Source organism: Aythya marila (assembly GCF_965140915.1).
Source record: "Aythya marila genome assembly, chromosome: 2".
Taxonomy (NCBI): domain Eukaryota; kingdom Metazoa; phylum Chordata; class Aves; order Anseriformes; family Anatidae; genus Aythya; species Aythya marila.
The window spans coordinates 80,197,771-80,225,699 of record NC_139043.1 but is presented as its reverse complement, the minus strand read 5'-3'; the positions used below and the strand labels follow the sequence as shown (position 1 = coordinate 80,225,699).

Genomic DNA, 27,929 nt, shown 5'->3' with positions numbered 1-27,929 from the left:
GAACCTGAAGGAAGTAACTTCAGTTCTTCCAGTATTTTCTTTTAAGAGTGTGGCTACGCCACAAAGGCAATGGGAGAGTACAAAGTTTTACCACAGGGTGCTATGGGGGCAGCCAAGCACCTCTAAAAATGGACAACGTCATCACCAGAGGTAAAAAGATCTCCAGAGCAACGCAGTAGCTTTACAAGCATGGAAACTACCTGAGAACATCACTTACAAAAGGTAAGTTTAAAAGAAACCAGAGGCTTGCCAGGACTGCAAATCATTAACTTGTTCTTTTGCAATAAGATTCAGTCATATGGCTGGAAACGCTGGACTGAACGGCTTGGGGAAGCATAACTGGTAGCTTAAGCCAGAACTAGATCAAACTCCTGGAGTTTGGGACCTGTCAGTCTTCAAAGATTACCTTTGAGGTACCTTTAACAGAGATTTGGGTGGGAGCAACTTCAAAACCAAATTGCTGAGCAGGAATCAGGTAGGAAGAAAGTACCTGGCCATAAACTGCTGGATGTATAGTTACAAAAATGCTCCATCTGGCTAAAATGTGGGAGTATTCATGAGAATGTGCATCCAGCCAGGTAATAATGATGCTAATGGCTCAAAGGCTGCCTCTGAAGAAAAGCAAAATATGATGCAGATAGCACTGAAGCAACGTGATTAGCTTCAGTGGTAATTCCTGAACGACCTAACTGAAACCAGGCAGGAAGGGCCTTCTCCCTCGGCTGTGTATCCAAGAGTAACAATCTGAAAACCTAAAAGCTTAGTGACCAAGGATCTTGTTTCTCCAGATACTGAATTCTGTGTTAAAGCTCTGCCATGGTACTACAAGAAGAGCTTACACCTGGTAGCTGCTGGTCACAGCAGTGGTGGACTTCCTGGAGAGGCAGGCAGGGAGTAAGGAGAGGAAACGCTGGTAATCTTTACGTTGCTGTTCTCATGGGAAAAAAAAAAAAAAATATTACCTATAGGCACCACAGTATTATAAAACAAGGGGATGAGGGGTTCCCGAGATCTGTAAGACTCTCTCCCTTTCCTCTTGTTACTCAGCTTCCCAGCTAACCTGATGCCAGACAGAAGGGAGGTAGGTGCCACCCCCCAGTAAGCTCAGCACTGGCAGCATCTCCTCTTCCCCCCTCCTGAAGCCCAGGGCTCCCTGTTAAAGCACTTCTCTGCTCCCTCGGGACAGCCTTGTGCACTCAGCAGCTCTTCTCTTCCCTGGTGCACCCATTTTAGGATGAAGACCTGCAAAACACAGAGTAAGCTTTCTGGAATTTTTTTTTTTTTTTTCCCAAAGAACTCAGGGAGGACAAAAATCAGATTTAAACAGCATTTTCAGCAATCTCCTCGTTTCCTGTGTGTTCATCCCGCAATTATTGCAGAAGCTTTGGGAATCTCGTCTGGTAGCCGGCTCTGTAAGCACACACCGCCTGCTTTTGCACCACGGAATCAGCTACCGCCGCCGCCTCTGCTCCAGCAAGCAGCCGTGGCTCAACCTGAGCCCGGGCTCCTACAAGCAGCACCTGCCTGTGCGCTGGCAACCTCAAGCCCCTGGGCCATCAGCCCTGCCTGAGTTCATCGCGATAAGGGCAGGCGGGATAGCTGGAGGCTGCAGAGAGCCCTGGAACCCGTCCCTGCTGCAAGCAAGCGCTTCCTGGATGATAGGCTGAGCACGGGAGCACAGGAAAGCTCCTTCTAGGAATGCCCACACCATCACCCCGCCGGCTCTCCAGCAGAAGAGGTACGCAGGGTGAGTTGGCCTGGAAACAGTGCTGTGGGAGCTGCCTTACCCTGCGATGCGCAGGCAACCCCAGCAGCTCGTGATCTCTGCCCGGCACAATGACCAGCACAGAAGCTGTTGTCCAGTGACAGGGGGCTTGCTTGTTTGCCTGGGGAAGCACAGCGAGGCAGGCAACGAGGTGTGATACATAATTCAGTCACCTACTTAAGTCACCACCACGTGCAGGTCATTATTTCTTTCCCGAGTCTTCTCTGCTGATGATGTACATTATACAGATCCTCTTCCGATCAAGCACGGCAATTCCTATGTTCCTTTTAGCTCCTCTTCCTCAGGATACAAGAGGTCAAGAAAGCTCATTGACCTCTCACCTAGGTTGCATGCTAAAACCTTCTTTGCAGGAATCCCAAAATTACCAGCATGGCTCTAACCTCCTGTAACCATTAACGCAACAGAGCTCTTAAGAAATGAGCACACCACGCCTATGCACGTTACAGAAAAGGGAGAAGGCTGGAAAATAAAGTTGATTTGGAAAGAGAAGAAGAAAAAAAAGTTGTTTTCCTTGGCCGTGGAAGTTTTTCTTTTGTCGCTACTTTCTCTGAATGCAGGAGAACTGACTGGCTGGAAATCACATCGAGAAGTCACCAGCGGTATCGCTGTGCAGCCTACACATGCTAGTCTTTTTTCCCCGCTCTTCCTAATCTGAAGATGGCACAACCAGAAAATCCAGCAGATGAGTAGTCGGGCACAATACAAGCAACTCTGTGGGCTGCAACCTTGCTACCTGATCTTCTAAAGCTTTATGTCTTATCTTAAAGCTATCTTAAAACAGACTCTATTTCTTCTACACGTACCTGGTATGTTTTGGGAGCCTTTTTCTTTTGAGAAGATCAAAAGGATGCTTCTGATATCAGCCATTTGTGTTGTAATATTTACCAATTCACTTTTTTTTTTTTCCATGTTTAAAGGGCTATTTTGATTCTTTAGCTCCCACACGTGTTCATAGTGAATGACCTCAACCCAAAATATAGTTACTGCCAAAGTCCATTGAAAGATTTAAATCAACAAAATTGAGGAAGCACAGCAGCAACAGCTCCTAAAGCTTGGGTGCTTTCATCTACCTGTAGTTGCTTTTCCTCTCTAAATACATCGCTGCTGTATTGAAGTTTCTTCTAAAGATTAATTAGCAAAGCAATTAACATGTTTTATCCATTCTTTTTTCCTCCCCATCCCCAGGGTACATGCATACATTGGTCAGTTTATGCTTTAAAATTACACTTTTTAATGCTACTTATGAAGGTCAGATTAATTAAATATTGCTTTATGCGCAACTGAAGTTTGGACTGGAGAGCACTGACGTTTATGTTAGTGTTCAGTTTGCAGTCCTACGGTCATTGAGAAAACAGTTTTATAGTAAACAATTCCCTTGTGCCAGGAATGCATTTCCTTGGCAAATGAGGTCATACAAGATGAACACAAACCAAATAACTCAGGAAGGGGAAAATTCAGTATCTGTTGTCATACGTTGAAATCCCAAACCTCCTGCTATGCATATCCATTGTTGGATTATATGCAGTTCATAAGGTCTTCACCTTTGAATACATTTCCCAGATATAAAATCATGGCACTGTACTCTCCTCAGAACAAAATGAGAGCAGACATTACCTGGATTGTCAACCACAAGGTTGTAAAAGGGCCCCCTGAACAAAAGGAAAAAACTGTACAGACTTCTTCATAAAATCTACTGAGGGCATTCCATGTTAAACTAGAAGGGCTTTTCAAGTGTGTTTAGTCATATGTGATCATAACCGTGACTGATCAGGACCATATCGTGTGTTTGAGGTTTTTAAAGGCCTTGAACAAATATGTTTAATCTCCATTTTACTAGAAATTTACTGCAGAGGATTGCTTTCATCCATGCCCTCATCCCACATTGATGCAGAGAGTGATATTGTGCTGTATTGTGAAAGATGGATTTATCTCCACCTGCTTTGCTTTATCTCCATACTGCTGACATTTGGGCTTTTAAAGTCTCGCCGTGTTCAGCAGTGGATGTCTATAAATACCGTCTAGTTATTACCTTATCGATCTCTTGTTTTGTGTTTAATCAACATTATAGTACAGAAGATAGCACGCATAGGTTGTCCTGTACCTAAAGAAGGAAACAAACGTATTTGCTGCATTTTTTGGCCTGCATCCTACTTTGACTTCTGCTAACAATGTGATTAATGCCCTGTCTTTTCTTAGACGGACCACTAATCGATTCTCCCCCTTCCGCTGTTGTCATTGCGGCGGCTATCATCTTATTAGGCACGATTCCTTCCTCTCATTTCCTCGTGCCCCTGCAGCACCCTGACGAAGACATGCCGCAGGTCAACCCCATTTCAGGACCAGCTTTCAGGGTTTTTCAGGGTTTCTCCCCCTTTTGCTGCACCACATCCAGCACCTTCGTCCTCCCCTTGCGAGCCGCCTGCTCCCTGCCCACAGCCCTGTTCCCATGGCCGCCTACTCGCTGCTTCTAATTTCATCCCCGGTGTTATTTTCACACCCTCCTGCACACCTAGCGTTGCCTTGTCCGATCAGTATCTCTCTCTCTTTGTGTACCCTGCTTTCTGAGAGCCAGAACCTGCAGCACGTTTAGGGAAACAACATGGGAACAACAGGGAAAAAACTTGAGGGGGGCTCTTTGCAGTCACACCAGAACCTGAAAGGTGAGAGAATTCGAGGGGGGCTGTTCTTTTCAGTTAGAAACGGCGAAAGAATGTCGAATGCGGGTGATTATACTGGGTGAATATCTAAGACGTGCGTACGGCGTTATTTTATTTGGAACAGGGAGGAGGGCAGGGCTTGAACGCTTCAGCACAGCGGGGGGAACTTCCCTCAGCGCCCCCCCCCCCCCCGAGCGTTAGCCGTTAGCGGTCGCCAGGCGCCGCGCGCGGGCCTCCCCTCCCGCGGCTCCGCGCGCCCAGCCCCGCCCCCTCCTTTCGGCGGGAAGCCCACGTGACCCCGGAGGGGGCGTGGCCAGAGGCCCGTCGTGGGGGGGTGGGGGGGGGCGCCCTCCGCCCTTTGCCTCCCCGCCGTGACCCTGCCAACGGCCCGCGGCGCCAATCTCCGCGCGCCGTCCCGCCCCGCGGCCAATCAGCGGGCTCCGCTCGGCGGCCGCTGACCAATCGCAGCGCGAGGGCCGGAGCCGGCCAATCAGCGGCGGCAGAGGGCTCTTTTCTGCCCCCCTCCCATCCTCCATCCTCCACCTCCGGCCCCGCGGCGCCGCGGCGCAGGCGGGCACCGGGCACCCGCCGCCCTCCCTGGGCCTGAGGGGCTGTGCTGCCTCCCCGGCCTCCTCCTCCTCCTCCTCACCACCACCGCCGCCACCACCACCACCACCACCACCACCGGCCCCAGCCATGCTGCTCCTGGCGGCCGCCTTCGTCGTGGGCTTCGTCCTGCTCCTCTACATGGTGTCGCCGCTCATCAGCCCCAAGCCCCTCAAGCTGCCCGGCGCCCACGTCGTGGTGAGTGAGGCGGCGTTAACCGCCGCCGCTGGCCGTTTCGACCGTTGGGCCGCGGTTTTTAAATTTTAATTTTATTTTTTTTTTCCAGCTGAGTTCTTTCGCTTGGGTCGCGTTCAAAATGATTAAAAAAATATATATATGTTCCCGTGAATAAAATATCCTTTCCGCCTAAACCTGCCTTAGCGATTTCGGCTGGGTTTGGCACAAGTGTTCTTGCGAGCCTTGTTAAAGTTAAAAGTCCAAATGGAGAGCTTATTGTGTTAAAGTGCTGCTAAAGGTAAAGGCTGTCGGTACGTTTCGCCCTCGCGATATGATTCTGCAGGTCATCAGCTTCATCGGCACTGCTGCTGGTGGAGCTGTTGTTTGTCTTGGACTTGAGCTATACTCTTAAAGTATTCGTCCAAACTAGCGAAATGTGGAGTGGCTGTTTCAATCTTCATCGCCAGTGGAGGACTGGTTAGTGTCGGGTCAGAGGTTGGACTAGGTGATCTTGGAGGTCTCCTCCAACCTAGATGATCCTGTGATACCCAGGCTTATAGATGCTTTTAATAACCCTGGACACCTGCACGTTTTGGATTTCAAGTTTTCTAGCTAACTTTATAAAGAAAAATATTGTATGATGGTACTGTAAATCAGAAACTTTGCTCAGGGAGGCTTTCCACATTGTGCCTGTAAAGGGAATTCCCACATCATCCGACGGGAGTGTGTTTTCTGCTACTGAAGTTATTAAAGCGTGAAAATATTTACGACCATCACACTCTTTAAAGACTTCTTTGATGGTTTCTGACAGAAGAATGTCAAAATCTGTTTGCACGCTGGGTATATAATTTCTTGTAAACATATGACTTAATTCAGATAACACCAAAGCTTAATGATTGGTGATCTTTGTCAGGCTTCAGTTAAACCCAGTCTTCAAGCTTACTTCTTGTGAAAATACTGTGCTGTTTCAACACACCTTTAGTTCAGTTGGCTAAATAATGTAGTGAGGTTCAGGCAGGTTTGATTTTACATATTTAACAAAAGGAAGGATGTAAGTTGTTTATTTAGCTGGATAAGTCCTCCTAGCGGGGCAAATGATTTCCACTTGGCAGTAAATACAGCTTTTCAAGATATACTCAATAAATTCATTTTTCTGAAGCATAAAAAGGAAGGCCTATCTCTTCTTTCTGGGAGCTTGTTGAAACTGTTATGAAAATCTGTTGTATTTCTTAAGAAAGGTCATCATGTGACTTCAGACACTGTTCCGGACAGCATTTCATACCAATTACTTGTTGGATTTTCAATTTAAATCAGCATTTTTTCCCTCTCTACTTAGTTGTTCATAAAACTTATTTCTTTCTGCTCCGATCTGTTATGGTTAATATCGTTAGATGTTTGAGTAGTGGCTAAGTAACTAAATGGGCAGAGATTTGAAGCAGAAAACATATGACTCTTCTTCCTCTGTCCTCTAGCAGCGTCACTTGCATGATGGAAATGCTCCCTGTGTCACCCAAGGCATGCTTTCTGGAGGGATCACGATTATAGGAGTCCCTTTTACTTAGAAAAGACTAGGACTGCTGGTCGCAGTGGAAGTCCACAGAGCTCCAGATTAGTGATGGTGTGATCTTGTGGGGTGTTTTCCTGTTCTCTGTGTATTTTGGTGACCTCAGAGTGCACCATTAAATAAAAACGACTTCTTGGCTCTCACGTTAGCTCAAGCATCAGGCATAGCTTAGTCAGTAAAAAGAAATGCCGTTTATACATCTAATACTTGTTTTGTTTCCACCGTGATTAGGAAGGTATTCTAGAATCAAGGGTCTAAAAGTTATTTCTCTGCTGTAGAGCTGCTGCTTTTCATGCTGAATTTCTCCTCTCTTCAAAAGCTAGAAGAGCTTTTTTTTTTTTTTTTTTTTTTACCTTGTTTGTTTGTTTTTGCCTTTGGCTTCAACTTTCTCCTCAGGTCTCAAGCTACAGACTAGCAAACATCACCTATTCTGTGAGGGGAAGCTATTGTTTTGGTAGCAGGCTATAACAGTAGACAGGAAAATGAGGATATGATAGGGCAGTTGTCACTGTTCTGTGTACCTCATGCTCACGTGCATCACATTTAACTGCCCTTTGCCAGGGATGTTACATCCGTGCCCTGCACACGTGCTCTCTTCCACCTGCCAAAGCCACGGGTATGAGTCTAGAAATAACACTTCTGTGCAGGGCCCACCAGATAACTGTGGTGGACTTTGGCTGTCCTTAAAGCTGACCCATCTTGGTGTCTCAGCGTTGCAGCCCACGTGTGGGGAGTGATGTGACCTGTGGTTTGGAGGCGTCTGAGTGGTTCAGCCAGAGGTCCTTTTAACGCTGGTCAGGAGCAGCAGCCACCCAGAGTTGGTTACAGGGATGTTCTGTTTCAGTGGAAATGCCTTCTGCTAGCATGCTGTCTCAAAGCATGAAGCCAGCTTGCAGCCAGTGCTTCTAAGTGAGAGTTAATCAGTCCTGTTGGAAATGCCATATCAATCGGGTTGTAACTTTGATACTTTCTGATGGCAGTTCTGTTAATTTGGGACTGGACTTTGTCATCAATTGAGGCACGTTTCCTGCATCCCTGACATCCTTAGAAGCTGAACTCTGTAACCAAGGATCATAGCTCAAGATGTTGGAGCCAGAGCCTTCTTTTGAATGCCTAAATTGGTACTAGTTCTTCTCAAACAGAGAAACAGCTTAATAACATTGTTTGAGGACTTCTAGTACTGTGCTCTGAACATCTGAATTCATACTGGTATTTAATTGTCCCGTCTTGCCAAGAAATTAGTCTGTGTTTGGTGTCACCATCGTATGATTTTTTGATTTTGCTAGCCCCTCTGAGGCTGGCTTACAGGGGAACTTAAGGACTGGCTCGGTGGTACTTCAGACACTCAGAACTACTGAAATGCAATATCAATAGAGCAATAAAAAGAATTACTGGGCGTAAGGGTGGTTGTAATAATGTTTTCTTTAATGGCATGGATGCATTCCTTCGGAGCGTCTGTGTTAGAAACCTAACCTAGCAGATTTCACAGATTTGCTTAGGCTAATTTGATTTGTGGCACAAAGCTTTCAGCAGTGTCAGGGTTTGTATGTTGTGATTTCTTCTACTGTTGTTTGCATTCATGGTAAATGTTGCTGAAAGATGTGTGTATTAGTAACAGCCTCCCACGTATTAGTAACAGCCTTCCTCCCAAACACTCCAGTTCCCAGCTAATTGATTCTGCCTCCTGTCGCTGACCTAGCTGACACGAGCCCTGTCCTGTGCTCTCGGGTGTGACTGCAAATAAAAACTTCCTTTTCCCGTTTCTTGGATGACTTCAGACCCCGTCTTTCTGAAGGGAATGTTAGCGTCCTCTGACAAGCCAGAGGCTCAGTGCCAATAGCTTTACCTTCAAAGAATTCCTCAAGCACTGGTGTAGTTGACCTATTCATGATACTCAGCAAGTTGTGCAGGTAGCAATCATCAGTCTCTCGGTGCAGTGCCAAAAATTGGAATTGGAGCAGTGTTCCACGCACATTCGTTAGTTTCTGTGCTGGTGTACCTGCTGCTGCTGAAAACATGTCAAAGCAGCCCAGGAGTCCTGTGGAACTGAGGTTTGCCTGATCATAGCAAACAGAGTCTTTTTAATCCTAGAGATGTACTGAAATTTTGCAATACACCATAAGAATAAACTAGAGTTCTTAAACTCTTTCCATCAGGAAGCATTAAATGAATTCTGGGGTTCTTGTGAAGTCCCAAATAATTAACTAATGCTCTTGTTTAGTCTTAATTTACTCAGAAAGCAGCCATCCTTGGCTGAGAATACTACAGGCCAGGTTTAGCATCTCCAGAACAGGACATGCATCGTGGAGTCATTCTCAAAGGTTAGTGTACTGAAGCTAATCTTGCCCAGAGTCAATTAGAAGCTAATTTGAAGTAACTTTCTCTAATAATAGAGGAAGCGTAAGGAGTTTAAGCTAACATTAGTCTCTGTGAAAGTTACACCCATTTCTGACTGCAGACAAACCAGAAAAAAAAACTGTGGCTATGTTGTAAATCTTTGTTTGCTGGGATTACACAATTGCCATTAGTGTGCTAAGCTCTTTTCTGAAGGTTAGTGATAAAAACACTCATAGGAAAGAAGAATTTGGTGACTCATGAGAGTGCACTTCTGACTCTTCTGACTTTACTGCCTCCAGGAAAGGAAAGAATTTTCAGGATAATACGTCTATGAAAACAGAACTCTGAGGCACCTGCGGATGAGGATGTGTAGTTAGAGACTGGAGGTCTTTGCTCTTCCACTAATTAGCGCAGCACAGTCATTTTCTCAGACTTTAAACGGGAGGTGATACCTGACTTTCTCTGAAGTCTTGCTGAAGAGCAAAAACGACAACTTCAGAGGAATCTCACTTCAACGAAGTTTTCCAATATTTTCTCAGTAATATGCTCTTAGGAGAAAATTCAAGAAATTTAGTCATGTAAGGAAGACACAGGTGTGGCCTTCTTTAAGGACTGGAGGCGTACACTGCCTGAGAGCAGGCTTAAAGGAACAAATCACCTAAAAGGCACTGTCAGGGAGACTTCTCTGTTTTAGTCAAAAACAGAGGTCAAGGTTGTCATCTGCATCTTGTTCTACATGAAGTTCCTACGCGGGTTTATGGAGGGTAGTGTGAGGGGTGTTAATGTGACATTCACCTGTATATGAGTGCTGTTTGGCAGAGTGTGCCCTCCAACAGGTGACAGGGGGACAAATGCATCGCCTTGAATTTGTCTATCCACAAACTGCTAATTTCCTGCTTGGGGTAAGGCTAGTCAGAGTTATGATATTGAGGAAGAAGAAAAGGTTACAGAGGCTTAGGACTGGGATCGCCACAAAACTGGAGATGTCTGAGGGACTGAGAGACATACTCTATAGAGGGCCAGCTGTCAAATTAAAGATTTCTTTTAAATAAAAAGGAAGGTAATTTCTTTAATCCTATTTGTGTTTACATGGTACTTCCAGTTTACAACTGTCCATTTTACAAATTATTCTATTGTAAATGTGTATGGAGGGACAGTAAGCAGTTGCATTATTATAGCTAACGTTAATAGTGATTTCCAAAAGTCTAACTAATTCCATCTTTTAGGAATAACGTACAAAATCTTGTCAAAAGCAAGTGAGAGAACACACATGGAAGTGGGTTTAAGTCAGCCTGACATAAGAGCAAAAAATATCACCTGGGTAAAGCTGTTTTTAGGGGAGGAAGAGAGAGAGGCCTGTCAATATACCAAGATTTTGTTTTTCCATTCATACAAAAGAAGTAAACTAATATATCTCGTTTATTCACACTTCATTGGGTAGTACTTCAATTTCAGTCTAGTTTTAGAATTTTGATGAGACTTTTCTTGTATAGGAGTAGGGGTGAGAATAATGGACTAACAGTGACTTTTTCAAATAATTTTTAGGTAACTGGAGGCTCCAGTGGAATTGGAAAATGTATTGCTATTGAATGTTACAAGCAAGGCGCTTTCATAACACTGATTGCAAGAGATGAGGTAAGTGTATGTGTTTTTACTGGCTAAACTATGTTCTTGAAATTTTTTTGATCGAGGAATTATATTCTGGAATAATAATTACTCGTATATCTTTCACTGTATGCTTTAAGGCAATCCTTATCATTTAAGATTAATGTATCTGCAGAGGAGAGGTGGCTGCCTTTTTAGGAAGCGTAGCCCAACGTGGAACCTCTGATAAGCCTGCCTTAAAACTCTGCCATTGCTACCACTTCTGTTAATGTCGGCACCTATTTCACTGTTTAGATCTGTGAGAGGACCAAAGCAGAAAAAGCCCTGTATTCTTTAAAACTGTAGCATTTCCCTACAGTAAGTGACAGCAGGGGTATTAAAGTCAGTACTTAAAATTCCAGAATAGTTTGGTTTCTGATCGTCATTCCATCGTACTAGTGAAAAGCTGTTCATCAAGATAGCTTTGGAGGGAAAAGGGTTACTTTGTGCTTTTTTTCCTCTCTTTTTATTTTCTTAAGAGAAACTGAAAATTTAGTTGGAATGACAGATTTCACATGGGCTATTTCATTCGAAGAGAAAACTAATTCTTCAAGAAAATAAGAACACCTAAATTGTGTTGTTTTCTTTTCTGATTCTCAGTTCCTCTCAGTGTCCTTTTTTTTTTCTTTTTTTTTGCATAACCTTGAATGCAGCCAAAATTAGCACAAGTTTCTTGATAGGACCATGGCAATTTGCATTTGCTGGATTTTCATTGAACTTTCATGGTAATTCCATGATAGTTTCCAGAATAGCTATGTAATATCATATAAAAATAAGTCCTTTCTTTTGTATCTTGGTTCTCCCTACTGTTTTAAGCACTTTGTGCAGTTACATGAAGAACCACTAAATCTGTTACAGAAGCTGTTGCTGGTTTTAGTAGGTGAAGTGAGAAATACCTGAGTTCCGGTAGGTTCCTGGACTTGATGTTTTGATTATATATTCATAAATCTGTAAGATGACAATAGGAGAGTGCCATTGCTAGTTGAGGATAGGTGTTTTTTTTTGTTTTTTTTTTTTTTTATTTTAGAGAATATTTCTAAGCCTTCTTGAAATACTGAAGGCTAACGTGTTCTCATAACTGCAGTGTTTTAGCTGTTCTTATATCCATTTCAGAACAAGCTGTTGCAGACAAAGAAGGAAATAGAAAAGTACTCCGTTAATGACAAGCAGGTAAGGTCACTGCTACCTACAGCTGTTGTTTGCTTCAAGGTAGTCACTACAGAGTAGTCTCTAGTCCTGTTCTTAAAACCATTTGACAAGAATAGGTGAAGGTTTCCTTGAATTCAAAAAATGCCAATCTACCTACATGCAATGTTCCGAACTCCACTAGATTTGATGTTGCCTAGTACCTTAACTGCTTTTTCTCAGAGGAAAAGATTGATGCCTTCAACTGTAGGTGTGGTATGCTTTTTTTGGATAGCTGCAATTTACTGTCACTTGATAAGCGTTTGTATTGTTCAAGATCAAGTAGAAGAACCCACTCTTTTCAAATCTCTCGTCCTTTGCAATGTATAAATATGGCAATTGTCTTGGCATACTTGTTTTCAGGTTTAGTTCACAATATTTTGCTGTTTGTTCTGTTTCCTGGTAAAGCTCTGTAACAGATGTGCAAATTTGTGAAGTTCTTGGACTTCTAAAAACAGCGAGGGTGAATTAATAGTGTGCACATGTTTAAAGGCACTGTTCTAGAGCCTGCTAAGGTACTAGCTTTTAAAATAGGTCAGTTTTTGCTATGTTCAAAATACACAACCTCAGGGTGACATGCTAATTTTGTTTACTGTTCCTAATAATCAAGGGAAGAGGGGTAATGGTATTGACTATCACGTCTTTGTCTTTCTCGTGTTCTAGAACTTGTTGGCTTGCATTTGTAATCACAAAAGTAACAATTCAATAGCTTGTAATAAGGGATTTGGTGTCTATTGGCTGTAATACATCGCTTCTTCAGTCTGGCGAATTAATAAGTTGAATATTCTCTTGAAAAGAAGCAATGAAGAAAGATGAATATTTGGATCCAATGTTTGGACTTCTGAGACTAAATTTTCTCAATACTTTAACTTGTAAGATTGCCTTAACTTATTTTTGTCAAATGGCTCAACATGATCACTTTTTTTCTGTGCACGTTGCCTTACTCAGATCAACTTTATTTTGAAAAATTAAGCCATTTGAGGTGAGGAGGACCTATATTTTGTGTGTTTTAAAACAAACAAATCCTGGTAAGCATTCTCCTTTAGCTGCTCTCGTAGTTTCCCAAGCTTGGCAAAGAAAAAAAAAGTTAATCCCTTGTCAAACACTGTCAGGATGTTCTCGTTTAAAAATCTGTCCAAGCTTGACAGCTGTGGACTTTGTGTTTTTACAGAATAGTACTTGGTACATGCCCATAAGAGTTTCAGTTAAAATTTCAGGAAGTATCTTCAAGACTGAGCAAGTTTAAGTGTGGGCTTAACAAGACCGCTTTTGCAGTAGCAGCTTTAGACTTGTCTGTGCTTAATCTGGCTATGGTGGGAGTGACAGTGGTAGCTTGGCCCTCCTGTGACCCTATTGTTGGGTTGTAGACAACGTGACAGGGAAGCCTGCCTGTTCTAAATGCAAAGGACACAATTAGAAAAAGCAGGGAGTCTGGCGCAGAGCTCATACTGGAACAGCAGGTAAGAAACTGACAAGCAGGGACAGCTGAACTGACAGAAGCTGTACAAGGCGATCGCAGAAAGTACAGAGAAAAGGTGTTGTCTCGCATGGATTACATACACAGAGACTGTTATATTTGCTAGATGCCAAGCTAAGAGGGAAAGATCACTGTTTACATGATTATATGCTGTATACATTCAGCTCGTGGATATGTACATGAAACCAGGTTGCATTGACAACCAGGGTTTTGGTATCTACATACATTTCAGTGTTCAACTTGTCAAACAGCCTTTGAAAGGCATTTGTATGTCACTTACTTAGAATGCTGACAATGCACTCTGTATCAGTAAAGGTGTGCAATGGGACAAAATCCTTTTTTTTTTTTTTTTTTTTAATTAAAAAAAATCCCTTTCTTAATATGGAGTATTCCTAGTTACTTCACTGGGAGATGAATTGAGCTTTTATTGAGAAATGAATGCTTTATGAATGATCAGACAGAAAGCACTATTTAGAACAAAAGGCGAGCGACTGGAATGAGGATATTAGGCTTTCTGGCAGCATAATCTGTTTCCTAGGAGTGGATCCACAGTGCATGCGCTGGAGCAAAGGTAATCAGCATAGAGTAGCAGAAGAAAGAAAATGTGATAATAGAAACTAAGAGATGAATTGTATAATGTGGTGGTAGCAGCCAATAAAAAATTCAGTAGTTCCCAAGCGTATTGTTCACAGTGTGAATAACTGTTCTATGCAATTTTTGTATGGAATTGTGACTTTAGCCTCCTTGCTGATCTTGCAAAGACACACAGATGGTATACAGATAGTAAACCAATGGTGTCTTAGCTCAACTATTATTTTGTTCTCAAACTTATGTAAAAGACAAATATTTCCAAAATGTAAAAAATGCCTCAAGGGGAGATGCACGCAGACCCATCAATAACTTGCACCACAAGTTTACTCAGATGTCCAACTACACACAACGCTGGGAGGCAGGAATAGCCAACCTGCTGCACAGGAATGGCAAGCAGATTCTGTTTATGCAGCTACGAAGTGTTGCAGTCTGACCAGAGGCAAAACTGACAAATGACTAACTTCCAAAGCAGTTAGTTACACTGTGGTAAGCTCTTTTTTTTTTTTGTCCACATTTCATGACAAGCAACTATGATGACACTTGTTAGAAACTAGTGATAGCTTTATTTCAACCCCAGTGGAGTTTAAATGAATTGACTGAAGTAAAAGAAGGTGTAGAAACCAGAACAAGAATACAGGAGTCCCTACTTTTATTCTGGCATGATTGCTTCTCCTTTGAAGATGATGAATTGCCCCAAAGCTCTGATGGTTTTCTGTTGTGTGTGTGCTTCTTTCTTTTTGCTTTGTTTTTAGCAGAGGAGGTAGCTTGTTTGCAAGCTCCAGCTTGGCAAGGGATATACAGTAATCTTTCAGTTTGTAAGTGATACCCCAAAGGCAGTGCTTCCTGTGGCCGGAAGTTGATCTGAAGGTGCTTCAAAACCGAGATTCTGAGATCACGTTGCTAGCAGTAATCAGTACTTTCCAAGAAAATATAAATAAATACTTAAAATAAGTACTTTCCAAGAAAACCAATACCAACTTCCAGCTGCAACAACTTAGATAGCACTCTTTTTTTTTCCTCCTACTGGGCCAATGTTTGTTTTCATTTACCTGTATCTTTCAAACTAAAATCCATGATCTCTTGTTCCAAGGCAAGGAGTAAACATACACAGTTATTTCACTGTTTTTAATATGTGTATGGCATTTCTACTAATCAGTTTTCTTAGATTTTTTTTTAAAAAATTGTCCCTGATACATTCCAATTAAATTCTATGCAGCTAAATTTAATAATAATAATAAAAGCACATTGCAAATGCTCACATTAGCAGCTTTTTTCATACATTTTGATTTTTATTGCAGTGCTGATGTTGGAGTTTCAGAGCAAGACATGGCAACCATGCCCTTCTATGATGTGGAAAAAACATTTCAGCTTTTTTCTTAAAGATGAACCTAAGCCACACTGATGGTTTTTACTTGTGTTTCACACTTATGAAAGTTAAATACAGAACTGTGGAATTGTGACTGTCTTAGAATGATAAATTAGAAATAGCTACTCATGTACAAAGTATCTCTTTGAAGATCCTGAAGTGTTTATTCTTAATATACGCACTTTAGGAGCTGGGATTACTTTTTGCGGTGTGGAAGAAGTACAAACTCTCCTGTCAAAAAAAAAAAAAATTATTCTAGAAAAGATGCATCACTGAGTTGTTTCATTTTGAAAGACTTGGAGCCAACTATTACTGGACTTAAATTACAAAATTTTCTTTCACTTTCCCTTTTTAGGTTGTACTATGTATTTCCGTTGATGTATCTAAAGATTATGAACAGGTGGAGAATGTTCTAAAACAGGTGAGGAAGTAACTGATTCACTTGCATTTATTAATAAACTTATCTATGTGTGATGTGTTTCTAATGGAAATAATTTCTTATAGTGATACTGTGCTAGAGGAATATTTTTTCATGCTAAAGAACATCTTGACATCTATCCTCTTCCAGGCTCAGGAGAAGCTGGGGCCAGTAGACCTGCTTGTAAACTGTGCAGGAACATCAGTTACGGGAAAATTTGAGGCTATTGAAGTGAATTCTTTTGAAGTGAGTGAGCGTTCTTTTTTATTTCATCATATGAATGAGTTGGTATTCAGCTGTTCGAAGAAATAGATTACATTGCTGTGTCTTTGCAGACTGTATGAGTAGTGATACACTTGATTAGTGGTAGCTGTCAGAATTAGAATGTATCTTTAGATTTGCAAGCATTGCAACTTATTCCCTAATTGTTGATCCATTGATAGGTCAGAACAGTGAGTTCTCCATCTAGGATAGGGAAAGCCTGACATGCATTTTTATAGTTTAATGCACTGTGAAAGAATTTCGCATGGTCTCTCTTTCCTGATGAAGGTGTTTATTTCATATTTTTAATCTGCTTAATAAAAATCAGTCTTGTCAATGTTCAACTCTGAGATGCACAGTCTGTTTGCAGCTTGGTGCAGCTTGAGAAGCTGCTGCTTTAATGAAAGGACCTCCAATAAGCCAACCAACCAAAAACAAAACAAAAAAAAAACACCCCTACATTTTGGTTACTGTAATGATTCCCACCTTCCCATTCCACAAGTCATCACTGAAACATCCGAAAATGCTAAATAGGTAGAATTTTGTTGCAGATGTAAATCATCCATCCGTCCTATTGTTCATATAGGCTGCCACTTGTATTATAGGCCTTCTAGAGAGTAAAAATAAAGGCTTCCTCTTATCCTGCCAAAGATGAAAATTTCTGAAATGCATGAATACATAGATATTTTCCTGTTTTAGGAAGATCTTTAAACCTTCATTTCAGTGTGCTTTCATACATCATTCATAAAAGGATTGCTTCCTTGACACTGTTCCAGTCAGGTTTTTTGTTACATACTCTTTTTTTTTTTTTCCTGTGAAGGCCATTATGGGTCACAATATTAGTATCTTGAAGCATTAGTATCACAGTATTAAGTATCCTGAATGCCATTAAGATGTATATACAGTGGATTTGTTTTGTCTTGAGGTGAAGTTTTTAGCTATAGAACAACTTTTATGAGGCTGTGGAACAGAAAACAGTTATCTTTTGACAGCTGATCGAAATACAAATCACGTGAACTTTGTTGTTAATGCAAACTGAAATAGGGTTTTTGAGAAATAATAGTAAACAGCTGAATAAGTCTAAATCAAATACCATCTTAATATCATTTCTACAGAGATTAATGGCAGTTAATTACCTGGGTAGTGTTTACCCGAGTCGTGCAGTGATCTCTACCATGAAGGAGCGACGGATGGGAAGGATTGTGTTTGTATCATCTCAGGCTGGGCAATTAGGCCTCTTTGGTTATACAGCTTATTCTCCAACAAAGTTTGCTCTTCGAGGATTGGCTGAAGCCCTGCAAATGGAGGTGTGTGTGCAATGATTTAAGTATTTTTGCTTATTATTGCCAAGTTGGTTGTTTGCTTATTTTAAGTATTGCCAAGTTGGTTGTGAGGCCACAGTAAATGGTATGTGAGCTATATGAGAGAGTAAAACTTGCAAGCTTAAATATGTTGATTGCCCACAAAAGTCTTGTGTTGACAGTGGTTTACTCTTCTCAGCTTTGGTTTAGATGAGCTTTTAATATTGTAAGGATCTAAATTTAAGTCAAGCCTAAAAAGCAAACATCCACTTCACAATTTAATGGAAGGAGACTTAAAAGTATATTATTGTAGAAAGACAGGTAAATTTGATTTGCAAGTGACATTCCTTACTTTCCTGTTAAGTGTGTAAATACACAGTTGTTAATGTTTGTAAGTTAAGTGTCTGTGTTTGGTTCTAGACCCTTGTATTGTTGCTGTTCTTACCCTGTTCTGCTCAGTGTAGTTGGATGCCTTGCTCAGGACAAAAGTGTGGGGTAAAACTGCATCTGATCACTTCTGGCCTGCAGAACAATGTGACTGCAGGGCTTTTCTTCAGGCTGGTGGCAGACATTTTTGTGAGGACTGGCTTCCTCAAATCTAAAAATTAGTGTTATGGACCTGTGACACGGTATTTCAGTAAGTGTTTTCATATGGAAGGTTTTGCAATTTAAATAAAATTGCTTAGGGCTTTACAACACTTTGCTTTATCTTAGCCCTCTGAATACATTCATTCACAACTTCTTTATTTGCATGGGAGTACAGACATGTATTGTAGCTATTTCTATTATAGTAGTGTAGTAAGTGATGTGCTGCTGTGGTAAATGATACAAATACAGCAAGGATTGCATTTAGGTATGCAAGACTTAAGTGTTTCTCACACTTTCTATTTATTTTTGTCTCCTTAGATTTTGGCCCTATGCATGTTTAAACCATGGGTTGAAAAGCCTTGTGACTTGAGTCACATACTTAGAGATAAAGATACTAAATTTGAGTTTTATGTTTTTTTGTGTGTTTTTTCTTTCTCGCATTTGTTCAGCAGTGAAAATATGACATAATAACAAAAAAGCATTCTAATAAGCCTAGGTGAAACTTTTTTTGGTCTTGTCTTTATGAATGTGGGGTACTGGTGTTTGGCAGTGTTTTGGTTGTCTTTAAAATTTAAATCAGTAGAATAGTAGAGCTAAATTCCTTTTGTATTCCATCTAGGAATCTTAAAAAGTGCTTTATGTTCATCAAATGCAGAATTTTTAAAGCTTTTTACTAAACAAAGCAACACAACCATCTCCTGAAAGTCTTTGTTTTGCTTCCTCATTTGACAAAGCTCCAAATCTTGCAAATGCTGGATATGAGGGTGATTTAACACTACATGCCTTTTAAACTTGTGTTTGCTGTATTTTTCCATACAAGAGAAATGAATGAAGTTCTGAGAGGTATGTGAAAAGCTGTCAATATTAAGGTAACACTTAACTTTTGTAAAATACAGGTCAAACCCTATAATATCTACGTAACAGTGGCCTATCCTCCAGATACTGACACACCTGGCTTTGCAGAAGAAAGTAAAACAAAGGTAAACCATTCTTCAGTGATACTGTAATGATTTTAAAGGTTCACTTTGTAGTAGGCAATGGGTTTTCAGATTTCATTCACTTCTGTCCTGCCATTGAAAGTAGAGCATATTAGGATTTTAAGAAGTATGTAAACATTTTAATTTTATCAACTCTGCTATTGAGAGTTAAATAGCTTGTAGCATAATTTTGTGTAGTGTATTGTTCCCATTTTAAATGAATGGGATAACGTTGAAAAGTCTTTCTATACACAGCCTAAATATTGCTGTGGAACAGTAAACTGTAAAACCAATATAACTTGATATAAAAGCTTAATGAGCCAGAAATAATATACCTATTTTGCATATTTTGATATTATGCTGTTTTGATAGTTCTGGCAGATGAAAATAAATCTCAGTTTCTTCAATGAAGTCTGCAAGTCAGCTACTGTGTGAATATATGTAATGACACAATTTAATCCTAGGTAGTAACAGCCACTATTAAAGTATGAAGGAAACTCTGGCATTGTGTTTGTAGTGCAAATGATACCGCCTTTACAGAAGGGTGTGTCAGTGGTAGGCCTTTTTCATATGGCTTAGCTTAAAGTTAAGTTTTGACCTTCAAAAATGTAGTTGCCTCTCATCGTTTGATGCTTCCCTACACATGAAAACTACTTTCAAAAAAAAAAAAAAGACGCAGGTGGGACTACATTCAGGCTCCCTGTTGAGATTGAAGTATCTGCTAACCAGAGAAAATGTCTATTTTTTTATCTGCATACTGTGAACTAGAAAACTGGTGTTTAAGTAGATCAGCCATTTTCAAGATGCTCCATCTAATGTCATGTGTAATAAGGAATTGGGGTTGAATTTTGTTTTGTCTTTCACCCTTTATATAAGAATCAGCAGGGATTGTGTAACACAATTCTTCATAATTTCTTGATATAGATATTCTGTATTAAACATACTCCCACGCATCCGCATAAAGTGCCAGAATTAGACATCTGCAGATACTTGTGTAGCTTGCACATTCTTTGGGATTTTTTTCTACATAATAGCCTATTTCAGGGAAATATATTCACCAGCAAAATGTACTGTGAATCTCAGATTTCTCTTTAAAAGAGATCCAGTGAGATTTCACTCGTTTGTCGAAAAGGCATTGTCTTTTAAATGCAGATTTATGCTGTTTTAGCACACATGAAGTCTTCGGGTTATTTGTGCCTACACTGATAATGCACCTTAAATATCTGCAATACTCAGTTGCTTTAACTGTTCAGATGTTCATTTGTTAGTGTTGCATTTATTTAGTGCTACTTAGTTTAGAACATCTGTCTCTGGTTTGCATCTCTTTGGGGCTAGGCTATTTTTTTTCTGTAATCATTACTAATAGTTAGCTTAAGCAAAAAGTCAGATGTGAGGATACATTTTTCTTGTGTTTAAGCTCTTTCTGTTTGAGAAAACTGTTTGACGCAAGGCAACTGTGCTTTGACTGACTGACTAGCCAGATGGAGTATTTAATGCTTGAGATCTGCCTACCTTTTTCTCAACATGTCATTGACTTTAGTCTGGTGCTCCCAATTTAGCTGATGATTTTTTCCAAATTTGTCGTATTGTAGCTTAGTTTTGACACCCCTCTATCTCTTTTGGATTTGGTTGATATTGACCTGTGAGCTAAAAAGTACATAGGGGTTATGAGCTGGAGATTTGGTGGCAGAAACCACATCGCTGCAGGAAAGCATGTAAAAGGTGTTTGGATGTGATTTCCTCTGACAGAGACCGATTTATTTATTTATTTAAATTTTAAGAAAATAAACTGGTGAGCCTAGTCAGGGCATCATGATTCATAATTCTGCACATACTTGGAAATAGGCTTATTTCTGTGGAATTGAATTTCTGTAGTTCTTCAGATTGAACGATTATAGGTTTCTCTCATTGTCAGCTCTTCCCTAGAAGTGTGTTTTTTTTAAGGATTAATCTCAATGGATTATGAATATTAAGCTAGTTCCAGTATTGACTAGGTTTGAATGCTTCAATTAAACTTTATATTTAACTGCATTTTCCTTTATAACAAGTTTGTGTAACTAATTTTCTTTGTAATTTAGTGCAATTTGTTCTTTATCAACAGAGCCATCTAAATATTTTTTGCATTTAAATAGTGTGCTATGCATTTAGCCCCATTGTTCTTTTGTTAAAAGTACCTGAATGACAAATACGCTTCTAAATCCTTTTTAAACCTTTTTGCTGCTCGCTCTTGTAACAGATCAGATTTAAAAAAAAAAAAAAGTGGTTGTTAAAATAATTGCCATAACTATTTTCTTCTAGTGTTTTAGAGCATTTATGCCATTTTACCTCACAAAGAAGTGAAATACAGTGATGGATTTTAGTAGATACTAGTGTATGGGGTTTGAGAAACAAACAAAACATCTAAGTATAAATTTGTTTTGTAGGCTTGTAGGAAAGGATTTGTAGGAAAGAACACTATCAGTATTCTAGTAGTATACCCTATCAGTATTAAACTAAGAATATTAATTGGCATTTTTCTTTGTAAAACTAAGCTATTATTTTTGAAAGTGCTTTTCCCTTAATTTTAAGTGCACGTTTTAGGTGACAGTGTGATACCACTTGTTAACAATGACAGTGTCATCCATGATGAAAGCCCAAAACCAAAAGTTGACCATTGTGTTTTCTTCCCTGTGTGGTGTTAGTCAAACTTACCATGGTGTTTTTCTACTAAAGCCTTTAGAGACGAAGCTAATTTCTGAAACCTCATCTGTTTGCCAAGCAGAACAAGTCGCCAGAGTTATAGTCAAAGATGCCATAGTAAGTAAATTATCCTTTTAAAGTATGACCTTCATAGGAGAGACTTGGATGGCATGTAATGGGTGTTTAAGACGAAGAAAATGGCTCAGCTAAATAAAAAAACAGTTTAGCTAAAATGGTACTCTTTGGTGGTTAGTTTGAACAGGAAGTTTTTCTCTATTCTTCTTTTGCCACCATGCCCACAAATGATTTTAAACGATCTCTTTGAACTAAAAGGTACCCGAAGCTGTTCCTTAGACAGAACAAAGTGATGCATCCGTATGATGCAACGTCTCAAAGACAGATCACAATTTTCTTTAAAGTACTAACTTCTATTGACGTTTTGTGTATCAAATACCATTTGTCTAACCTCAAAAGCTTGTTTGACTATCTGATTTTTCTTGAACATGAGTTCATATCAAAATGATTTTGCAATAAATGGAGGCTCTCTAGACTATTTGGCTTTTAATGTCTTAAGTATCTGATTTATGAGTGATTAAAATACATAAAAGGCTGCCATAGTTAAAGAGGATTTTTGCATCTTTGAGGAATTTTTATAATAATTTGTGCTGTAGAATGCTTCCTTCTTAATAAAATAAGAAGAAATGGGCACCAAGGATGTTTTGAGGTGCTCCAACCAAATAAAAGTGGAAATAAACATGAAATTTCATGTCATTAAAGTACAGCTATTGAATCCTAAAATCTGTAATTATTTTACAGTCCTAAATACCGTAAATGTGGTCTTCAACGTGTTTTGCATTTGCAGGTGTTTGTGAAGCTTTTACAATAGTTTCACAAATACAGCACGTAAGTGCAAAATGTCTGGTTTTAGGGCGGTGAGTTTTAAAATCAAGTACCACCTCACATGGTGTTTTGTGTTGTTTCTTAAGGAAAACTAATCTCACCTCTATAAGCATCTGATACTTTTATACCATGCTTTCCAGCACCTTGTATGATCTAGTAGTTCAGGTGGGGTATTTATGCACTCAAACCATCATCTGGGGGGCTAAAAGTGAAGTTAAATAGTAGTTCTTTATTGTAGGAACTCAGTCCCCTCAGGTGTGTGTTGGGTAATAGCTCAGCCAAATTTTACACCCTCTACCTTGATTCAGGAACACCACCTTCTCCTTGTGCTTCTGTGTTCCATAGGTGTAGTCCTGCAGAACTCCAAAAAGTCTGTTCTCCAGCACAATCTGCTAGAAAAAAAAAAAAAATAATGGGAGAAGGCTGGGAGCAAGAGCTATAGAGCTGCAATATTTGTGGTGAAAATAAATAAATGGTGCTTTATCTTGCTCTGTCTCCCCCTCTTTTGCCACCTGAATTGCTTAGTAGGCAATATATTTTGCAGTTTTGAGGAGGCAAATCAAGATAAATCAAGATCATTGGCATAAATGAAGGAGTACTACTTACATAACATCTGAAGTACACCTCTCCCAGCAACCTAATTTTAACAAAAGGCAAGCAGTATTTTATTTTTCAGTTATAGTGGTGACTGGCGATCTGACAGAGGTAGGGTGTAATTCTCTCTGAAATATTTACAAACGGAGCATCGTGTGTTTTCTCCATTAGTAAGCACGACTCGAGAAGAAATTTAGATCCTTTCCAGCTTATAAAGCAATACTTAGCCATTTATCACATCTGTAGCTTTATAAAAGGTAGGGTCCTTGCCCATTTTTAATGGAATGCCTCTTGGAATGCTGCTGTATAGTATTTTATTTTTTTTTAATATTTTAACATAAATATTACTGCAGCTAACCAAAATATTAATTCATAGTGACATCACATTAATTATCATGAATAGCTGTAAAATTAAGACACGTCATGACTTGGCACAACTGGATAAATTACTTTGCCCTTAATTGCTGTTTTCCTTCCATCCAGCAAGGGAACTTTAACAGCTCAGTTGGTTCCGATGGTTACATGCTGTCGATACTGACGAGTGGAATGTCACCAGTCACTTCTATTACTGAAGGTCTTCAACAGGTAAGATTTGGGAAGAGTCCCATAGTCACAACTTCTTAGTTTAAAATAGTATAAAATACGTAGAGCATCATGCAAATGTCAATTATTTTTTTCCATCACATGTCTCTCAACACTATGGAGACTTGAATTTAGGAAACTGGAGTAATTTTTTTGAGTTGGCAAGAAAACTAGGATTCCTACCTGGTTCTTAGTCTCAAACTGTAACATGGCTTTGATGGTTTTCACGTGCCTTTTTTTTAAACTTGGTTATATTGCATGGAACTTTTATTTCATAAGTAAAAAAATATGCTGCAATCCGGGATCCTAAGTGAATTGAAAGATGTTTCTCTCTGTTTCCAGGTTGTTTGCATGGGCATTTTTCGCATCATTGGCCTCTTTTACCTAGGAAGTTTTGACAGCATAGTTCGTCGCTGCATGATGCAAAGGGAAAAATCTGAAAGTGCAGATAAAACTGAATAACCTTAACTTTGAATTGAAAGAAGAATGTCAAGCAGTCCTGAACAGCTTGCTGCTCAAGTGGGACTCGGCTTCTCTCTGGAAGGATTTAGGCTGAAAGTGCTTGGATATGTGACAGATGAGTCCCCTCAAAAGCAATGAAAGAAAACAGAAGTATAACTCCAGAAAATGCCAAACTATGCAAAAGTGTGAATGAGGATTAGCTTTTTTTGGTGATTTGAGTTGGAGAGACTTTGCGGAATTTGTACGTCATCTGTAGGGTAGAACCTGAGAATGGACTACGTGCGGTGATTCTGGATAAATGCTTAAGTTTTCTTACTTTGGTGCTTATGGAAAAAATAAGTACCTGTCAGACTGGGCTGAAGTAGATTGAAGTCCCCTGAACAAGTTGGTACCTCTTGCTAATGTTTTTGGGACTGTTTTTTAATTTAGAACATTGCATTTTCCTTTGACGGCCAATCTACAGATCCTTCTGTCAACGACAGCTTTCCTTATTCCGTTCAACATGCAATTGTGGAAACCTTAAGATGGCAGATACACGTATGATCCAGGCTTTCTCGGTCTGGGATTAATTAAAAAGTATGGTATAATACATGCATACTTTCTAAAGGGAGATGAAGAACCCATTCCCGCAGAGAAATGCTAGGAGATGTAACTGGGTCTGTAGCTCTTCTGGCCCTTGAAGTATGTTGTGAACAACAACAACAAATGAAACCAGTATCAAGTGTGACTGACTTTCAGCATTTTAAGCCATTGAAATAGAGTACAACTCTTACAACTACTTACTTTTTTCTTATCTGCCAGTTCTTGCTTTGAAAAGGAAGGCAGCTTAATGCTGCTGTTATGCACATTATTTTTTTCAAAGCTGCAAATGATGAGCCAAACCAGTAGTTGATGGTAGAATCAGTTGTAATTAAAATACCAGGCTCTTAAAGGAGCAGGAATGTAGCTTTTGGGATGGGGGGTGGAGAGGGGAATCAGGATGGCATTCCACGATGAGTTTTATCACTAAACAGAAAAACTTCTAACATGACAAGAATTGTTTTAAAGTACTCTCCCCTGCCCCTCTTGTAATTTGTTTGATTTACATAATATGTGAATCAAGGCTGCTCCATAATTGCTTCAGAATACATAGGACCCAACGGTTGTTTCTAATAAATTTTGTTTAACACTGAAAAAGCTTGATGCATAACAGTGATGTTTAAGGGTGCACTATATACACCATTTATTTAATGGACCACTATAGCAAGTGCCTTGTGAGCTGCTTTTTTTCCCAAAAGCTGCATATTTTATATTTGTTAGCACTGCTGTGTTTTAATGTCAATTTTTCCATTTTCAGTCAGTACTCTGAATCTAAATTGCTGTTAAAACTCAGCGCTTTCACTTCCTTGAAAGTAGTATTTAACAGCAAAGTAAGCAAAATTGATTGCTTTTAAGATACCTCTTCTTAAATAGGTATATAGAGTAATCAATTGAGCTGGGAAGAAAAATAGTAGGTGGTTAACCAGAAAAACGTTGAATTGTAACTTATTAAGGCTATTTATTCTCCCTCTGGATTCTGTTGATCATTTTTAAAAGTTTTTGTTCATGTAGGCTAAACTTGCTGTAATATCTGGTTTCCAATCACATCGGGGGAGTCACCCTGGCATTCTCATCTGAAGTGGTTGGACCCTCGTTAGATTGCAGACATGGAGGTGTTGTAGAATTCTTCCCAAAGCCTATGTTTTCAGTCCTGCCCCTTGATTTTGTTCAGATCTGTGAAGCTGTGCATGCCTATACTATGAAATTAATTTTGAGAATAGAGTATATTCCTGCATTTTTCAACAGCTGGGCTTTAGTGCAGAGAAATCTGGTCTGCATATGTGTTTTCTGTGCTGTATAATGTGAATGACACATAATGGAGCATTTATTGTACATCCATTGTCAACATTGTTATGTTTCTTAAAGCAACATAACAATATGATTTGGACCTGATTATCTACATTAATTCTTATTTTGATGCAGATGGTCAAAGGAGTATTTGATTTATCAAGAAGATACCAAAGTGGGGTGAATCAGTTACACGATAGTTTGAAAGAAATGCTTATGCAAATGACTTTACATCAACACAGGCTTGAAGGTCAGGTCTTGAAACCAGTAAGACTTTGGATACTTGAATTTTTGGATCGTGAACTTGGGATGTTAGTGTTTGCATTTCAGAACCAATCCAGAAGGTCAGAGCGCACACACTATGACGGCTGGGCCTCTTTAAAATATTTCAGGTTGGGCCGCTTAAACCACTAGTCACTTTTCAGGAAATCTTGACTGAAGACTCCTCCAAATAATGAATGGTATAACTCAGTACAAGAGTTTGTAAAGGAGGAATAAGAAACTGGGTGAAAGTTAAGGCCCTGCTCTAGAGATGCTTCAGTTCACACCTGATTTTGCGTAGTGTAAGTAGTTGTATTGGCAGTAAAACTGTAGGTTGAACCCCTGCAGCAGTTCTGGAAATCTGAACCGGGCAGACTTTCAGAAGAAACAAAAAAACAAATGATCTCTCCAAATGTTCTGGTTTCTGTTGTTGCACGTTAGGACAGTTCATTTCAACTGATCAACTTTTCAACCGTTTTATTGTCACGGTGTACTAAATTGTCTACTGCAGCAATCTTTGGTGTAAAACTTCCTTATGTACGCTCTACTCATTCTTTTCTTACACAAATCATACTCATTTTTAGGTCCAATGTTAAGTGAAGGAGATGCCATGTAACCTTGTGGAATAATGTTTAACAGTCAAAAAAAGCTATCTTGCCAGTTTAAATGTTAAACAAGCCTCTGCATCGAAACATTTTAGCGGTGTATTAAATCCATGAAGAATGTCAAATAGCCACTACTACCTTCTGTCAAACTGTCAGTAATTTAATCACTTGTGCCATATCAGTCGGTGTCTTGTCTCTTGTTTTCTTGGTCAGTCTTTAAGATTCCATTTAGACCTCGATAGTCGCTTCCATTCCATGCAGTTTCTAATGACGGTCTGCTTTAAATACAGATTTATTGTAACTTCACGTATAGTTTACTTTACCAAGATGTTCATGTGCAATTTAAATAGATTTAATATTTTACTAAGACAAAAGATATAGGTAAATAAACTTTATTTGCTGTGAAAAACTCTAGGCACTTTTAAATGGTAAAAAATATATAGTACTATTTGTAAAAAGAAACTTTGTGCTTACTGCTTCATCACTCTTGTGCCGGAACTGTAAACTAGTTTTCATATTTTATATTTCTCAAAATAAATGGAGGATCAACAAAGCCTCTAACTCTGAAGTTCTTTGAAGGGATGAAGAGCAATGGTTAAATTCATTTGCAGGGCTTGGTGTTTTTTTTTTTTTTTTTTTTTTAATCTGGGATTAGTTCAGCAGGATCCTCTTAATTTTCTAGGATGGCGGAGGGGGGCAATATGTTCCTCTGTTTTTGGCAGCCTAGGCAGAGGTGTACAGCAGATGGCAAAGGATGCAAAACTCCTTCGCTCAATGTTGTCATCGAACCGTAGTGGAACGTGGCACTGAACTGACAGAATCTGCCCTTCCTGTAGGAGATGCCGCCAGCATATAACTGGGGCTTGTGCTCTCTGGAATTGCTTGTCAATCCTGATGAGCCAAGTGATTCTCCTCCTTCCTAGTGGGAAAACAATAGAAATAATAGGTCCACAGTGGCTGTCTTTCTGTGCCACTGGTGAATGTGCAGCTGTATGTAAAATTGCTGTTCCAGCTCTGCTAGGAGTGCTTGAGTGAACAGCTAGCT

General features: G+C 39.8%; 1 protein-coding gene across 2 annotated transcripts; it reads left to right on the top strand.

Moving 5' to 3' along the window:
* The first annotated feature begins 5,080 nt into the window (after nt 1-5,080).
* On the top strand, nt 5,081-27,463 carry KDSR (3-ketodihydrosphingosine reductase). 2 transcript variants are annotated; one of them, XM_082753581.1, is made up of 10 exons: nt 5,081-5,247; nt 10,673-10,762; nt 11,885-11,941; nt 15,746-15,811; nt 15,959-16,054; nt 17,185-17,376; nt 18,855-18,938; nt 21,648-21,731; nt 23,592-23,693; nt 24,033-27,462. In XM_082753581.1, the coding sequence occupies exons 1-10, from the start codon at nt 5,140-5,142 to the stop codon at nt 24,150-24,152; spliced, it is 999 nt and encodes a 332-aa protein (XP_082609707.1). In that variant the 5' UTR covers nt 5,081-5,139; the 3' UTR covers nt 24,153-27,462. The 2 variants fall into 2 exon arrangements, with proteins under 2 accessions (XP_082609707.1, XP_082609708.1); XM_082753582.1 differs by lacking the exon at nt 21,648-21,731 and having other exon boundaries at nt 24,033-27,463.
* The last annotated feature ends 466 nt before the right edge of the window (nt 27,464-27,929 follow it).

Excerpts from the sequence above, each read along its gene's own strand:
- KDSR (XM_082753581.1), top strand. The coding sequence starts at position 5,140 with ATGCTGCTCCTGGCGGCCGCCTTCGTCGTGGGCTTCGTCCTGCTCCTC. Across the intron at positions 5,248-10,672 it reads TGCCCGGCGCCCACGTCGTG|GTAACTGGAGGCTCCAGTGG; the intron begins GTGAGTGAGGCG and ends AATAATTTTTAG. Across the intron at positions 18,939-21,647 it reads CAGAAGAAAGTAAAACAAAG|CCTTTAGAGACGAAGCTAAT; the intron begins GTAAACCATTCT and ends TTTCTACTAAAG.